The 17,689-nt window shown below is 39.6% G+C and overlaps 1 protein-coding gene across 1 annotated transcript in view; it reads right to left on the bottom strand.

The window, feature by feature from the left end:
* Positions 1–17,689, bottom strand: part of GTF2F2 (general transcription factor IIF subunit 2) — a 210,755-nt gene that overhangs the window by 39,597 nt on the left and 153,469 nt on the right. The window contains exon 6 of the mRNA XM_004707923.2: positions 5,308–5,407. Within this exon, the coding sequence (XP_004707980.1) occupies positions 5,308–5,407 (100 nt within the window). The remainder of the gene's footprint in view (positions 1–5,307; positions 5,408–17,689) is intronic.

Genomic DNA, 17,689 nt, shown 5'->3' with positions numbered 1-17,689 from the left:
GGGGGGGGAAATGAGGAGCTGATGCCAGGGGCTTAGGTGGAGAGCAAATGTTTTGAGAATGATGAGAGCAATGAATGTACAAATGTGCCTTACACAACTGATGTATGTATGGATTGTGATAAGAGTTGTATGAGCCCCTAATAAAACGATTAAAAAAAATAGTTGGCCTTACATTAGATCAATTAAACCATTACCCCTAGAGGTATTGTTCTCTTATAAGTGATCCCCAGATGACTACAGTGTATAGCTGGGGTTGAGAACCACTATCTAATCTGCAGAGGGCACAATTCCTTTTGAGTAAAGGGATTCCTTCTGAGAAGATCACAAGAGATTGTAGAATATGATGGTGTACCCCCAAGAAACTGGAATTCCAGCCCCCTCAAGCTATGTAGTTGATTTTTTCTTTTTTACAAAACAATATTATCACCTTCAAAGTACTCTCTCTTACACTTAATTCATTGGTCAAATCTGCGATTCCATTTTGGGAAACATTTTTCAAACTCATCTCGTTTGGCTGGCGGACAGCACCCCACCTCGATTTTTCTTCACCTCTTCTAAAGCTGTCAAACTGCTGTCTTTTCACGTCCCTCTCATGCACGGGATCACAAAGAAGTTGCACAGAGTGAGTTCAGGTTGAGTCAGATGTGTGGGGCAAGAGGCATGTTGGGTTGGTTCTGTTGTTTGATTTTTGCCAAAAACTGGCACACTGTGTGTGGCTGTGCGAGTAGGTTCATTGTTGTGGTGGCCAAACCAGCCCCCCACCTGCCACAAATTGGGCCTTTTTATATGTTACACACTGTTACACAATCTTTTCAGAACCTCTAAATAGAAAGCTTGATTAACACTTTTACCTGGTGGAACGAATTCCAAATGCACTACGTATGAATTGACATTTTTATCTGTTTGGGAAGTTGATGGATGTCCAGAATGAGATTTGTCATCAATCAACATTTCACCTCGTTTGAAAGGTGAAAATCACTTGTACACTTGAGTTTTTCCCATAGCACTGTCCTTGTAAGTTGTGTTCAACATCACAACAGTTTCTGCAGCATTTTTCCAGAGCAGGAAACAAAATTTCACAGCCACACGCTGTTCTCTTAAATAGGCCATCACAAAAAACGAGGTTCTAATTCATGTAAGGAATGTTATAAGAGCTGTAAGAGCCCCCAATAAAATGATTTTAAGAAATAATGTAGACAAAAACTCCCCCCAAAACAAAACAAGGTTCAAATGAAACCGCTTTTACGCAAAAAATTCTAGGCAACGCCACTGGGTGCACTAACTCAGAGTGAGTTGCTTGATGCTCGCCTAACAGGAAAAATGTAGATTAGGAAAGCTCCACTTAGCGCAATTCCAGTTTACTTTTGTTTTATTTTTGGATACGCCCTCATATATATAAAAGGCGGCTGTGAAATTTACACTGCTAGCTGATTGTGTACACAAAAGTCAACCCGAACACACAGAGGCATCCTGACCTGCAGTAAGAGGCAGAGGGAGCTGCACCGGCATGTCTATATCACTGACTCTAAACACTGATTACACACATTTATTGCAAAAATAGTGGAGTATGAGCTACATGCATATCTATTTTCAAGTTGTAAAGAGATATGCTTAATATATGTGGCCATTACGAAGCATATACAAAATTAACACTTTTAAAGGGATGAAACGAAAGGATTTCAAGAGCAACTTTAGATGCAGCTTATCAAAATTATAAAATACTCGTCTTGCAACCATTTGTCTTCATGATCTGGTTGTTTAGCTTTTACATGTATTGCAACTTGTGATAGAGCCATACTAGAAATAGCAAGTGTAACTTAGGGTATAACACAGAAAGGTCAAGGATCACTACGTCTGTTATTTCTAAAAGGCCACCATCAGCTCCATGTCTTGGAGGCAGCAATGACTAGGGCAGTACTTCTCAACCTTCCTCATGCCGTGACCCTCTCATACAGTTCCTCATGTTGTGGGGACCTCCAACCATACAATTATTTTCGTTGCTACTTCATCACTGTAATTGTGCTACTGTTATGAATCGGGTGACACCTGTGAAAGGGTCATTCAACCCCCAAAGGGGTCACGACCCACAGGTTGAGAACGGTTGGACTAGGGGGTTTAAGCTACATCTCCAAGGCTCCTTTGCCAGCGGATTCTGCCCAAGGGAGAATGGTAGTGGGAGAGAGAGGTGTCCTCCAGCCTTCCTTTGGGAACACTTCTGGCAGCACTAGCATCCTGATCTATGGGTAACTCCTTCCTCTCTTCTGCAACCCCAGCCTTTCCATCTTTACCCAATTCCCTATACTACATCTTTCTGTTAAAATATCTAGAGTTGTTTCTGTTTACCTGAGAGATAGTAACAGAGCCATCACTAAGATAGGGTTGGGAAGTCATATTTAAGATGATATTGTAATTTTATTTTGGACAGGAAACTTATTGTCAGCTCTAACATCATCACTGTTTCTATCTCAAAAAGTGAATGATAACGAGGTCATTTTAGCAGCAGCAAAAGTGCCAGTTTTCCCACTTTCTGGTTTGCTTGATTAGTGTCATCTTTATCTACAGTGTCTTTGCAGGAACCTTTTAAAGACTTTTAAGTTCATTTTCTGAGATCAAGTGAGGTAAGAACAGTTAATATAATCTGTAATTCACAGGGCTATAAACATCAACAGCTGAAAGGGAAAGCTTGGGAACCATTAACAGCGATGGCTGAACATGATTCACAGGATTGGTGCCACTGAAGACGTGAAGATTACTCAAGTGGCACTGGCTTTCGTACCTATATTCTCACCTAAATAAAGACAGATTAGTATGCATTCCACCCTTTCCTCCCTCAGCCCAAATTGTCCTCTTTTACACCCATCCCATTATTTCACAATGCCTGTTTTCACTAGTTCGAAGAATAAATAAGTCTTTGTTTCAGGTAAATAAACTACTTACCAAAAGAGAGTGAGTGATAGCTATAATGACTCATTCATTCAGTGACAACAGTCACTTTCTGTTAAAGATAGTCTTTAAAAAGCAATGTGTTAGAGCTTTAAGCTCAAACAAATCAAAATACAAGGTCTCTGAGCTTATTTTAAGGGCTAAAAGGAAAAACAAACAAACAACAAACACCTGAAACTAGGACTTATGAAACTTCTCTGTATTCTAAATCTGCTGTCAGTGTCACGAGGATGAAGGAGGCAGAGACCAGCTACTGTGGATCTGACTGAGGAGCGCGTGTCTCTGTCTTGAAGCAGTATAACATGGGTAAACCTCGTGGGATTAGGAGAAGTGGTAATAGTTTAGAAATGTTTATTCAGTACTATGAATGTAGCTAGGCGATAGTCCAAAGTGGGCATGTGAGAAGTCGTAGTTAGATAATGGAGTGAAGTAGCAGCTTCTCGAAGGCAAGGCTTTCATCTATATGGTTCTAGAGAGCTATGTATCTTATGCATAATGCAGGTATGACAGTTTAATATATTAAAAAGTTACTGAGAGGAGACCAATCTTAGTAACTGTTGTAGGATACTGACATGGCTAAGTACTAACTGAAGTCTTCCTCAGCTTTCGTCTCTTCCAGTCCCAAGAGGACTTGACTGCTCACTACGATCAGACAACACATGACTCATTGTGATAATTCCAACAAGTCATTTCAACAGCAGTTGCCTTCTTCTCATCATATACTTTATGATACAAAGTGAACATTTTTTTCTATGCTAGGCCAACTGTCTGACTACTCACAAAGTTTGGATTAGCTTCCAACCTTTTATCCTTCCTACTTTCAATGTTGTGAAATATCTTGTGAAACTTCCTTCATTGGACAGATTTTTGCCAACCTCACTTCCTCTGAAATATCTGCACCTTTTAGGTCATAAACACTCTCTCCATTCATGTCAAGTTTGCTTTCATTAAGTTCCTATTGACCCCATGACAACACCAACAACAGTAACAACAAAACAGGGTCCTAGGGCTGCAGTGCTAGACTCTGAAGTGGTGGCATTGTGGACTTTCATGTCACTGGTTACAAACCTACAACGTAATATTCCTTACCCCATTTCCTATTTCTATTCCTCCTTCTTTCTTGCCCTTGGGTCTTTGTCTCGGAGCAAATGCTGCCCTTTTGTTCTTGAATGTGCATTGTTCTAAGTAGTGTATCCTTCCTTAGTGTTCTCGATCATCTTCCAGCAGAGTCCACAGCTTGACTGAAAGCAGAGCCCCTAGGTGGGTGAGCTCAGCTCCAGGCTTGGAGCATAAATATCCCTGTTTGCGGCTTGGCTGCAAGTCCATCTTGGTTGGCAAATTCCCTCTTTAAGTAACCATTTTTGTAAAATGTCACATGGTTGTATCACCAAGAGACAAGAAGACCACACAACTACACATTTTGCTGCATTACAGATGTATGCTGGGCAATCACAACAGAATTTGAAAGAAGTGGCCAGATTGGTCACTGATTACAAGACACCTTTTATTTACTTAGTGATTTGTGGACTGAAGAGCTAGCGACAGAGCTGGTAGCTTATGCAATTACTCACAGTTAATATACCACAGAAACAAAAATCAAGCTCTGTAAAGAGGTATTGCCTGGACTTATAGTGCATGTAGAAAACACACACACTCATCCTAATGTACAGCTAGCTCACTGAACTATAAAGTGGAAAACTGTTCGCACCTATGTATTTCGCACACAGTACCAGAAGCATCACCAGCACTCTAATCCCTTTGTGTTGCCCTCTAGTTAAGAGCCACTCTTAAGCCCCACCCAACAAAATCCTGAATCCTCACAGCAAGGCTTCATCTGGCCTATTTTGTTTTTGACCTAACTAAATAAAATAATTCAAAAAGTAGTGTTTGTAAAAAAGAGAAGCTCAAATAGAAAGTAAATGTTCAGAAAATGATGATGGCAACATATGCACAAATATGCTTCATACAATTGATGTATGGATTCTTATAAAAACTGTAAGAGACCCCAATAAAATGATCTTAAAAAAAAAAGATCTTCTAAAGAAAAATAGTTTTGGGTGTCCAGCATTAAGTGTGTGAAATTCACCCATGCTGCTGTATGTAGCTGTTGTGTGTATTATCGTATGAAATGACAAAACCACTACAGTGTTTATGTATCATGTGTTGATGTTTACTTGGGTAGTTTCCAATAATTATTAACATTGTGGTACATGGGGGGTGGGTTTGGTCCTTTTTTTTAAGGTTACACCAGCAGTTTGGAAAGTCCTGTGCTTGATTGCTGTGGCACCACCAGAGCCCCTGGGTCGGTAACAGAGTAAACAATAGAGAGAGGGCAAAATGAAGACAGACATGCAGCATACTCACGTTGTACTGATGGTTAGACACAGGCTTGTAATTGGTTGTCACAACTTTGTCCAGCTGCTGTGAGAGTCTAACAGGCTTGGAAGATTCTTCTATTTGCAATCTGCAACACAGAAGGCATTCTCAACCAACGTATTTCCACTTAGGAAAGTCAAATCTAATTGCTAAAAATAACACATTTTGCAAAAAAAATTAACCTCAGGAGATCTGTCAACCTTAATATAATACTTAAAAAACATATTTTGTAGAAATGAGTCCCATAAATTAAACATGCTCATCTGTATCACTGTAATTCTTTTAAAAATGCTATTTTATTGTGTTTAAGGGGAAAGATTGCACAGTAAATAAGGTCTTTACATAACAACCTCTACACAAATTATCCAGGGCCACTGATTATCTTTTTTATATCACGCCCTCATTCTCATTCATTCTGTTCTGGTTGTACTATTTTCAGTACTCTAGTTTCCCTGTCCCCTAACTGTCTCATCTTTGCTTTAGAGTAAGTAATTTGTACCAGTTGGTCTGCTATATGTATATGCTTTTAAAAAGGAACTCATTACTTATGGGTGATACTCAATTTTATGAGCTGATCTACTGTTTCCATAAAAGGCATCTCATTATAATTCTACAACCTATTTTGAATTCTGTAATTAAACTTTCAACCACATGAACCAAAAATACAATCAGTTTTATGAGTCTAAAAGGAATTTCTGCATAGAAAAATGTGTGGTCTTAAATTACTTGGTCTAAAATGAATAGATTAGAGGCATATTTTCATTTGCTAAGAGACAATGATAAATAGGAAGAATACATACTCAGGCACTTGAGAGTCTATAGGTGGTTAAACCCAAACTCGCTGCCATCGAGTTGATTCTAACCCATAGTGACCCAACAGGACAGAGTAGAACCATGCCTTTGGATTTTTCAGACTTGGTAAGAGTAGACAGTCTCATATTTCTCCCAGGAATGGCTGGTGGGCTTGAACTTCTGATCTTGCCTAATGCTTACCCAACAACACCTATTTGATTCTTATGTAATCCATCCAAAATGAGCCTTTGTGGCATATGTGGGTGAACAGTTCAAAGCCACTAACCATTCCTTGGTTATGGTCTTGGGAACCCACAGGAGTTTCTACTCTTTCCTACAGGGCTGGTATGCATTGGAATCGGCTCGGTGCGAGTGAGTATAGAGTTTCATGGTCCATCCAGTGAGCTCTATGTGCTCTATGTGCATACTCCTTTATTATGTGGAAAACACAAAGCAAACAAAAAATCCTACAACTGAGCCAATAAACAGTATAAATGGGGGAAAAAGGGAAGTTGTGAATATTTCATTCTACCTGGATCAAAAATCAACATCCTTGGAAGCAGCAGTCAAGAAATCAAACAATGTACTTACTGTTGGGAAAATCTGCAAAAAAATCTTCTGAAAGATTTAAAAAACAAAGATGTCACATGTTGATAACTAAGATATGTCTGATTAAAATCATGGTCTTTTCAATGGCCCCATGTACATATGAAAAAGGAAGACAGAATATTAAATATGCTATGAACTACCATAGGAAGAAACAGTCAACTCAGTGGCAAGTAAAAACAAAAAAAGTTTCCACATGGTTTTCTGTAATATGTATCTACTTTTATTATCAGAAAAAGAAATGTATTCACTTAAACCATGTCTTTGAAGGTTAGTTTAAAAGACATCAGATTGTAATTGAATACATGTCCAACATAATATGATTTGAACGGGATTTGAAATGCTTTGGTTTGAAATAATAAGCTCTAAGATCTAGGAATCAAAGCTATGGATAGAGGTATAAACATAGGTGTTTACAATATGTAAATGCATTAATACATAAAAATGGTGGTATTGGCTTATGTACATATGGCAATACATTGAAGTAGTGGATGGACTTTGGGCTTCTGTTCAAGTCCTCCCTCAGCACCAGAACACTTTGTTCTAACAACCTGGCATTCAGTGATGTTCATCCTTCCAGCACAATCACTGAAGACAAAATGGGTGCACAAGCAAATAATGGTGAAGAAAATGGCTGGTGCCTGGCTATCAAAAGATAGCGGCTGGGGACTTCAAGGTTTGAAGTTAAACAAGCGACCATCTAGCTCAGAAGCAACAAGCCCACATGGAAGAAGCACACCAGACTTGCGATCATGAGGTGTCGACAGGATCCGGTAACAAGCACCAGAAGAAAACAAACAAACAAACATACTGCTGAGGATGAGGGGGTCCCGGGCAGAGAGACCCAAAACCCATCTGTAGACAATGGGACATCCCCTCACAGAAGGTTCACAAGGAAGGGATGAGTCAACCAGGGCACAGTGTAACACTGAAGAAACACACAATATTCCTCTAGTTCCTTGAGGCTTCCTAAACCCCCACTATCATGACCCCAGTCCTGCCTTTTGCTTGGGGCTAGACTGGAGCACTGACACATAACCATTCACCACTCCATTCCCACCCCCTGGAGGAACAACAGAAACTGGGGGAAGGGTGATAGCGGTAGGTGTAAGATATGAAAATAATAATTTATCAAGGGGTCAAGAGCGTGGGAGATGGAGGAAAGGAGCTGATACCAAAGGCTCAAATAGAAAGTGAATGTTCAGAAAATGATGGCAACGCATGTACAAATATGCTTGATACAATTGATGCATGGATTATAGAGCTGTAAGAGCCCCCAATAAAATGATCTTAAAAAAATAACAAGATTATTTCAAAAGACATTTTTATTACTTAATTACTTAAAACAACACAACAACAAAGACCAAACCCACTATCCTCAAGTTGCTTCCCACCTCACAGGACAGAGCAGAACTGCTCCCAAGCAAGGATTTCCGAGGCAAGGAAATGGAATGGGCTGCCAGAGAGTGAACACTCCGTATACGTGGGAAGGTGAGACTTCATTTCACATACTTTAGATATGTTATTAGGAGGGACCAGTCCCTGCAGAAGGACATCATGCTTGGCAGAGGGCCAGGGAAGAAAGGAGTCCGTCAATGAATTTCATTGCATTGACACAGTAGGTACAACAATGGGCTTACACATAGCAATGACTGAGAATGAAATCAGATTGGGAAGTGTTTCCTTTTGCTTTACGTGGGATTGCTAGGAGTTGGAACTGACTCAAGGGCCTGAATAACAAGCCTGAGTAACAATAGTTAGCAACTTTTTATATGCTTATTGGCCACTTGCACACATTTGGAGAACTAAGGACTTGGCCCATTTTTAATTGGGCTTTTTGTCTCTTTGTTGTTGAGCTGTAGGAGTCCATGATATATTCTGGATATCAGACCCTATCAGATATACAAAGGGGCTTCAAAAAGTTGTAGGAACATGGAATTTTCTCCTATCCTGTGGGTTAACCTTTCATTTTCTTTGACGTATGAAGTTTTTAATTTTGATAAGGTCCAGCTTATTTTTTTTAATTTTCTCATGTTGCTTCTGCTTTGGGTGTCCAATCTAAGAATCCCATGCCAAATCTGTCATAAAGGTTTATCCCTGTTTTCTCCTAGGAGTCTTGCAGTCCTAGCTCTTATATTAGGTCTTTGATCCACTCTAACTTAAGTTCTGAATAAAATGTGATTTCATTATTTTGCATGTCCAGCTGTCCCAATGTCATTTGCTGAAGATACTCTTCTTTCCTCACTGATGGTCTCGGCATTCATGTCTAAATCAATTATTCATATACATAAGGGTTTATTTCTAGACCTTCTATTCCAATTCTCTAAATGTCTATCCTTATGTTAATACCGTTTTGATTTCTGTAGCTTTGAAGTGAGTTTAGAAATCATTACATTTGAGTCCTCCAACTCACTTTTTTTTTTTTTTTACAAAATACTGTTTGAGCTATTTGGGGTTTCTTGCAATTCCATACAAATTTCAAGATCAACCTATTTTTTTAAAAAACGCAGTGGGACTACAGTGCATCTATACATCAGTTTAAGGGAGTACTGCTATTGTATTAACCTCATCAATCTCAAAACATTTGCTCTCCACGTAAGCCCGGGCCCAGCATTAGCACCTCATTTTTCCTCCCTCCCTCCCTGCTCCCCACTCTCTCACGAACCTTTGATAATTTACAAATTATTATTTTGCCATATCATATACTGTCCGACGTCTTCCTTCACCCACTTTTCTGTTGTCCGCCCCCCAGGGAGGAGATCACATGTAGATCCTTGTAATTGGTTCCCCCTTTCTATGCCACCCTCCCTCTACCCTCCCAGTATTGCCACTCTCACTACTGGTCCTGAAGGGATCATCCGCCCTGGATTCCCTGTGCTTCCAGTTCCTATCTGTACCAGTGTACATCCTCTGGTCTAGCCAGATTTGTAAGGTAGAACTGGGGTCATGATAGTGGCGGGTGGAGGGGGGGGGGAGAAGGAAGCAGTTAGGAACTAGAGGAAAGTTGCATGTGTACTTGGCCTTCTTTTCAAAGCATCCTTTCAACAGTGTTTTGTAGTTTTCAGTGTACTACCTTGATTAAATGTATTCCTAAGTATTTTACTCTTTTGATTCTAATACAAATGAAATAATTTTCCTAATTTGATTTTCAGATTGTTCCTTTTGTTCATTGCTGGCATACAGAGATAGACAAATTTTTATGTGCTGATCTAGTATCCGGAAATGTCTCAATTTGCTTATTAGCTCCAGTATTGTGTGTGTGTGTGTGTGTGTGTGTGTGTATTAGTCGACTATTCAGCATTTTCCATATATAAGATCATGCCATCTATTAGTTTTACTTTTTTTTTTTTTTAAATTAGGGGCTCATACAACTCTTATCACAATCCACAACTCTTATCACAATCCACACATACATCAACTGTATAAAGCACATTTGTTTTTGATTTTTTAAATCATTTTATTAGGGGCTCATACAACTCTTATCACAATCCATACACACATAAATTGTGTAAAGCGCATTTGTACATCATTCTCAAAACATTTTCTCTCCACTTAAACCCCTGGCATTAGGTCCACATTTTTCCCCTCCCTCCCCGCTCCCCCCTCCCTCATGAGCCCTTGATACTTTATAAATTGGTATTTTGTCATATCTTGCCCTGTTCGACGTCTCCCTTCACCCACTTTTCTGTTGTCTGTCCCCCAGGGAGGAGGTCACATACAGTTCCTTATAATTGGTTCCCTCATAAAGCACATTTGTACATTCATTGCCCTCATCATTCTCAAAACATTTGCTCTCCACTTAAGCTCCTGGCATCAGCTCCTCATTTTTTCCCCTCCCTCCCTGCTCCTCCACCATGAATCCTTGATAATTTATTAATTATTATTTTGTCATATCTTGCCCTGTCTGACGTCTCCCTTCACCCACTTTTCTGTTGTCTGTCCCCCAGGGAGGAGGTCACCTGTAGATTCTTGTAATCGGTTCCCCCTTTCCAACCCACCCTCTCTCCACCCTCCCAGTATTGCCACTCTCACCACTGGTCCTGAAGGGATCATCCGCCCTGGATTCCCTGTGTTTCTATTTCCTATCTGTACCAGTGTATATCCTCTGGTCTAGCCAGATTTGTAAGGTAGAACTGGGATCATGGGGAGTGTGGGGGGGGGGGGAGAGGGAGAGAGAGAGGAAGCATTTAGGAACTACAGGAAAGTTGTATTTTCCATTGTTGCTACATCGCACACTGACTGGCTCGTCTCCTCCCCGAGACCCTTCTGTAAGGGGATGTCCAGTGGCCCACAAATGGGCTTTGGGTCTCCATCCCCCACTCCCCCCCCTCAAGTTTTACTTTTTTCTACTGTGGATATTTTCTCATTTTCCTTCTTACTCAAGTGGCCTGGTTATCATTTCCATTACAATACTGAACAGAAATGACAAACATAGAAATCCTTGTCTTGTTCCTGACTTAGGTGGAAGAGTTTCAATCTTTCACTATTATGATCTCAGCTGTGGATGTTTTTCAGTTTATGTTTAATCAGATATGTTCAGATATGTTTAATCAGGTTGAGAAAGTTTCCTTCAGTTTCTAGTTAGTAGAGTATTTTATCATAAAAATATACTGACTTTTTAAAGATACGTTTTCTGTACCAATGGAAACTAGTTAAGTAGTTTTACATCTTCATTCTATTAAAACAGTATACAGTTGAGTTAGTTAATTGTGTCAACCTGGCTGATAAACACATGTGGGGTTAATTGAAGGGCGGAGGGATAATTGGCTCGGTGAGCCTCGCCTTTCTAGTTCTAGTTCTTGGGTCTCTTGCTTTGTGGTTGCACCAGGGTGCAGCTGTCTTAGCAATTCCCTGCTCCAGCTTGCAAGGCTGACTTCCTGTAAGACAACCCCAAGGAGAAGCCACATGGACCTACCCTGATGCAGCCCTGGGTGCTGGAGCACCTGTGTGGCGACCCCTGCCAGCGCTGAGATGCTTACACATTCACTGACTCGGCTTTCCTCCTGAAGTCGGCATTGTTGCCTCTGTTTTGTGAGATGGAAGAGTACTTTGTGGACTGGTGTTGGACATATGGGTTATTGGGTTAATGTTGGACTTGTGGGCTTGGGCAGCACTGGCCTGGGATATTTTCTTGATGCACACTTAACCTTTACATAAAACTTTCTCTTATACATGTTGATGTGGATTTGTTTCTCCAAAGTACCCAGACTAATACAATAGTACAGACTGATTTTTGTCTACAGAATCATCTTCACATATCTTTACAATTCCATGTATAATCCTTTAAAAATGTTGCTGGTTTAGGTTCAAATGTTTTTATTGAGCATTTTGCTTCTACATTTATGAAGGATATCAGTCTACCTAGTTTTTTGGCAATTATGTCTGGGTTTTGTATAAGGGTAATACCTCAAAGAATGAATTATAATCGGTCCCCCCATTCTCTATTTTTTGGGGAAGAGTTCTAGAAGAATTGTTAATTCTTGTTTAAATATTTGAGAGATTTTTATCAATATAACTTCTAGTCCAGGTTTTTTCTTATTGGAAGTTTTTTGGGTTTTTTTTGGTTTTGTGTTTAATTGATTCAATCTCTTTACTTGCTCTTGGAAAATTTAAGTTTTCTATTTCTTCTTGAGTCAGTTTTGGTAGTTTGTGTTTTTGAATATTTATATATTTCACTGAGGCTATCTACTGCAGGCCTGTGGTATTATCTCATAATCCCTTTGATTTCTGTAATTCCTTTAAAAATTTTATATCAATAAACAATATGGTTTTACTTTTACCATGATCTTAAAATTCGGAGAACTTATTTATGTATGGAAATGTACATATTTCAATTACTTGAATTATTTATAACTATGTGCTACACCTTAAACACATGATTATTATATAATTTGTGGGGAAATATTCTAAACATGTAAGAAACGTACCATACACATGACTACAAATAGTATGTACAATGTTACTTTGTTTTTCATGTGCTAAACATTTTCTATGAAGATGGATTATACAGATATGTTCTTGTTTGAGCAGTGAAAGCATGAATACCCTAAAACAATGTCCATCCAGAAAAGGGCGTGGGCTTACAATCTTTCGGTGTCTTTTACTATTTTTGGCCCAAGCAACCTCCTTCACATGATTTCCTATCCCTCTGAGATTCAGTCTCTCCACTCATCTCTACACTGCAGCTGTGCCAGGACCTGAATGCACCATTCTCCAAGGGTTTTCTGCGCCTATTCCCTGTCAGTACTGTGATAGGGCCGGGGATACAGAAATAAAGGAAAGACTTACTCTACTGGAGTTTATATCCTAAATGGAAGACAGACATAAAACAAATAGCTGTATATATAACTATTGTATATACTCGTGTATAAGCCGTTTTTTAAAAAAAAATTCGCTTTATTGGGGGCTCATACAATTCTTATCACAATCCATACATACATCCATTGTGCCAAGCACATTTGTACATTCGTTGCCCTCATCATTCTCAAAACATTTGCTCTCCACTTGGTATCAGCTCATTTTTCCCCTCCCTCCCCAAACCACCCTCCCTCATGAACCCTTGATAGTTTATAAGTTATTATTATTTTGTCATGTCTTACACTGTCCGATGTCTCCCTCCTTTCACCCACGTTTTCTGTTGTCCATCCCCCAGGGAGGAGGTTATATGTAGATCCTTATAATCCGTTCCCCCTTTCTACCCCACCTTTCTTCTACCCTCCGGCATCGCCACTCTCACCACCAGTCCTGAAGAGATCATTTGTCCTGAATTCCCTGTGTTTCTATTTCCTATCTGTACTAGTGTACATCCTCTGGTCTAGCCAGATTTGTAAGGTAGAACTGGGAACATGATAGTGGGGTGGTGGTAGGAAGCATTTAAGAATTAGAGGAAAGTTGTATGTTTCGTTGTTGTCACACTGCACCCTGACTGGCTCATCTCCTCCCCGCAACCCTTCTGTAAGGGGATGTCCCGTTACATACAGATGGGCTTTGGGGTCCCAATCTGCACTCTCCCCCACCTCATTTACAATGATATGAATTTTTGTTCTTTGATGCCTGATACCTCATCCCTTTGACACCTCGTGGTCACACAGGCTGGTGTGCTTCTTTCATGTGGGCTTTGTTGCTTCTGAGCTAGGTGGCCATTTATTTACCTTCAAGCCTTTAAGACCCCAGACCCTATATCTTTTGATAGCTGGGCACCATCAGCTTTCTTCACCACATTTACTTATGTACACATTTGTCTTCAGCTATCCTGTTGGGAGGGTGTGCATCATGGAATGCCAATTTAATATGCACATAGATCTATTTCCCCATCCTCACATATAAATATATTTACATATGTACATGCCTATATTTAGACCTCTATAAATGCTCTTTGCCTCCTAGTTCTTTCCTCTATTTCCTTCTTGTCCCACTATCATGCTCAGCCTTCATTTGGGTTTCAGTAATTTCTCGCGGTTACTTTGCCCTTGCTGAATCCCCACCAGGCCTCTCACACCCTCCTTGCCACTCATTTTGGATCACTAGCTGTTTCCCTGGGTTGGTTAACCTCCTTTCCCCCACCTCCCCCTCTCCCATGCCCCCCAGGAAACATCGGCCCGTTGTTTTCTCCTCCAGACTGTTCATCCAGCCTATCTTATCTAGATAGACCTGCAGAGATAATAACATGCACAAAAAGACAAGGCATAGCAAGATAAAGCGACAAAAGAAAACCCAATGATGACAACAACAACAAAACCCAATGACCAAATAAATAAATAGATAGATAAATAAATAAAATTTAAAGCCAAAACCAAAAAACCTGTAAATAGTTCAAGGTCTGTTTGTTGACCTCTAGGAGTGTCCTCCGGTAAGTCAGATGGGGTGCCACGCCCCGGACCCAAAGTCTGTCTTTTGCACTCCCTCAGGACCACCCTGCTCTGCTCCCCCGCTGCTCTGCAGCACGCCCTTAGTATTTTGCCTGGGTGTGGTGGGGTCAGACTGGGCCAATCCTGACACTGAGTCTCCATAAGCTGAGTTTTTCAGCATATTTTTAATGCAGCTTTTGTGGTAAAATTAGGCGCCTTGGCTGATAATAGGGCCGGCGTTTACTGGAGCATATACGGTAATTAATACTGTATTGTGGAGAGACTAGGGATTGGTATTATGACAACTGATTGCCTGCTGGTGTGAAATACAGATTAACACCAAGGTGTACATTTAGGGTTAAATTGGAACAGAGCTGCTTATGTTTATAAGGGAACACACACACACACACACACACACACACACACACGTAAATAACTCCTTCAAGGTGAAATGATGTCTCAATCCTATTAAGAGATAACCCTTTGAGAGTAAAAAGTGGCTAAAGACAGATATAATAATGTCCACACAGTGTTTATTAGCGAATCAGTGTGTACAACTCCTTGAGGAAAAAATACAAGGGCCAGCCTGTGTGTGAACACACTTCTTTGTTTCTAACCTCAATGCTCCCTATCTCCGAATGCAATCCGTCCTAAGGGCTTGGCCTCTCTAAATAGTAAGCTATCTGTAAGGCTGTGAATCACTTATTTTCCCAGTTTCCATCATCTCCACACTCTGATCTTTTAAGACATTCAGGGAGGGTGGCAAGCACTAAGTGCAGTCATTCCTGTTACAAATTATTCCCATTGCACCACAATTTGCAATTCCACAGGGTTCCAGCTTGTTTAGGTAAGGGCTTCTTTATAAACGGTGGCTTATTCTTGGCACAGTCTTACACTTGAATTTATTTGTAGCAGGCGCCTCTCGATTCAGTTCATGTGGCACTTTCCTGTCAACTCTAATGCAAGAGCTCTAAAAGGCCAAATCCATCAGCCACAGACCGTCACGTCATTCTTAACCTTAAAGTAGTGAATCTTTTAATTACATGAGGAAGCAATGACAACTTTAAAAAAAAACTTTTTGTTGTTATAAATAAAGGGGTCATATGAAAATGTAACCTTACAATTACATCTTACAAAAGTCAATCCTAGAGTTTTTGTTTTAATTAAAAGAGGCTATTTTATGATGCAAAATTCAAAAAGTTAATCTATGGACCGAAAATAACACATTTTAAAATAACCAATTCTTAAAATACTTTTTTTTAATTAACCTTGGAGAGTTTAAAATAATTTAGCAGGGCTCTTTTCTTAACCCTACATAATTCACTGAACATGATCTGATGGTGTCAGAAGACTCCATTGCACCATTGAAGAGTGCACTAAATTAAATACCACTGACTCAACATGCCTTCAGTGTCAAAATAAGGTTTTTCTGGGTTTGTACCAAAAATATAACGAGAAAAATATTTAGTTCTGTCAAGCAGAACAACAGGCCACAATGAATAGCAGCTAGACTGGGGGCAAGCCCAAAGCGTCACGGTCCAGATAATTTTCCAAAATTAGTCTTAACTTCTACGAAAATAGTTTGTTATTTTAAAGAAGGAGTACTAAAAATATTAATCTGTAATCATTTAGATGCAGCCAGCTCTTGTTTTATCTTCATTTTGGAAATGATTAAAAAGCAAACAAACCTGGTGCCCTTCACTAGCACCACAAGAATATTCTTCCCCGTTATTCGACGGCTCTGACTGGCCAGACTGTTTGTTACTTGCCATAGTTGCAGTGTGTTTGGAAACATAATCTATAAAGTAATTACTGCATTGCTCATAAATCATATTTCTCTAATTTTCAGTTTAAATAAGATTCTAAGAACAAAGTAACAACAAAAAGACTTAGGCAACACATCTAGGCACTCTTGAATTAGTATGCATTCAAATAAAATAAAAATCCACTTTGTTTAAAGATGCAAGATTTAAAATTTTACATAACTAAAAGTTGTACTCAGAAATTCAAGGCAATGAAGTTTCAAAGTAGACCTAGATTATGTGCCTGAGTTAAATAGTCAAACATGCTAAAATGGTGTGTATATGGGGGCAAAATAAAAGAAGAAGCTGTTGCCAGTTTGACAGAATGGATTTCATTCAGGAAGACTCGTTTTAAAGTAAATTTATGTAGAGTGAAACTGAGAGAGGAAATAAGGAAGTAGGGTATTATGGACTGTCTTAAATATTTCCGTCTAAACCGTAAGGTTAATAGAAAAATGTTAAGTATATAATAAGACTAGAGATGAAAGCACAGCGTGTCATATGCAGAATGAACTGCAATGAAGCAAAAAGGGAGTCAGGTAGCTAAGAAAGCTACTGCACTGATTTAGGGTTACTAACCTTCTAGTAGCTATCTTGAAGGTAGATTCAGGTGAAACTGGTATCTAACTGAGTTGGGGTGAAAAACAAATAAAGAACAAGCCCTTGAATCACCGCCATTGAGGCAGTTCTGACTCCTACAGAACTGCCCCTGTGGGTTACCCAGACTGGAAACGCCCTTTTCCAAAAGTAGATTTATTGGCACATAATCTACATTTCGTATAATTCAGTAGCTCCATCATGTCAAGAAGAGTCATATAATCATCACCACAATCACTTTTGGAACATTTTCTTCTTTTTGTTCACATACCTATTAGCTCTCCCTTCCCTCCAACCTCTCCTGCTGTTGCCCCCAAGAAACCATTAAGCCCGTTATTGTCTCTAGGCAGGAAAACATACAAAAACAACAAACAATAACAAGGTAAAAGAGAGAAAAACCTCAACCAACCAGAGAGATTAGAACAAATGTAAAATGGGTCAAAAGGTGATCCAAGACCAACTCTTTATGGGACGAGGAAGCCCCGTGTTTTACTGCTGAATGGCAGGCTGGCGGGTTGAATCGCTCACTTTTTTTTTTTTACTTTTTATGTGAGAATTTTTTTTTTTTTTCCTTTTTTAACATTTTATCAGGGGCTCATACAACTGTTATCCCAATCCATACACACATCAATTATGTAAAGCGCATTTGTACATCGTTTCTCAAAACATTTTCTCTCCATTTAAACCCCCGACATTAGGTCCTCATTTTCCCCCTCCCTCCCCGCT

This window comes from Echinops telfairi, unplaced genomic scaffold (assembly GCF_000313985.2).
Source record: "Echinops telfairi isolate 266 unplaced genomic scaffold, ASM31398v2 ScPeMD7_11;HRSCAF=52, whole genome shotgun sequence".
NCBI lineage: Eukaryota > Metazoa > Chordata > Mammalia > Afrosoricida > Tenrecidae > Echinops > Echinops telfairi.
Note: the sequence above shows the minus strand (reverse complement) of the source record. Positions and strands in the feature narration are given on the sequence as shown.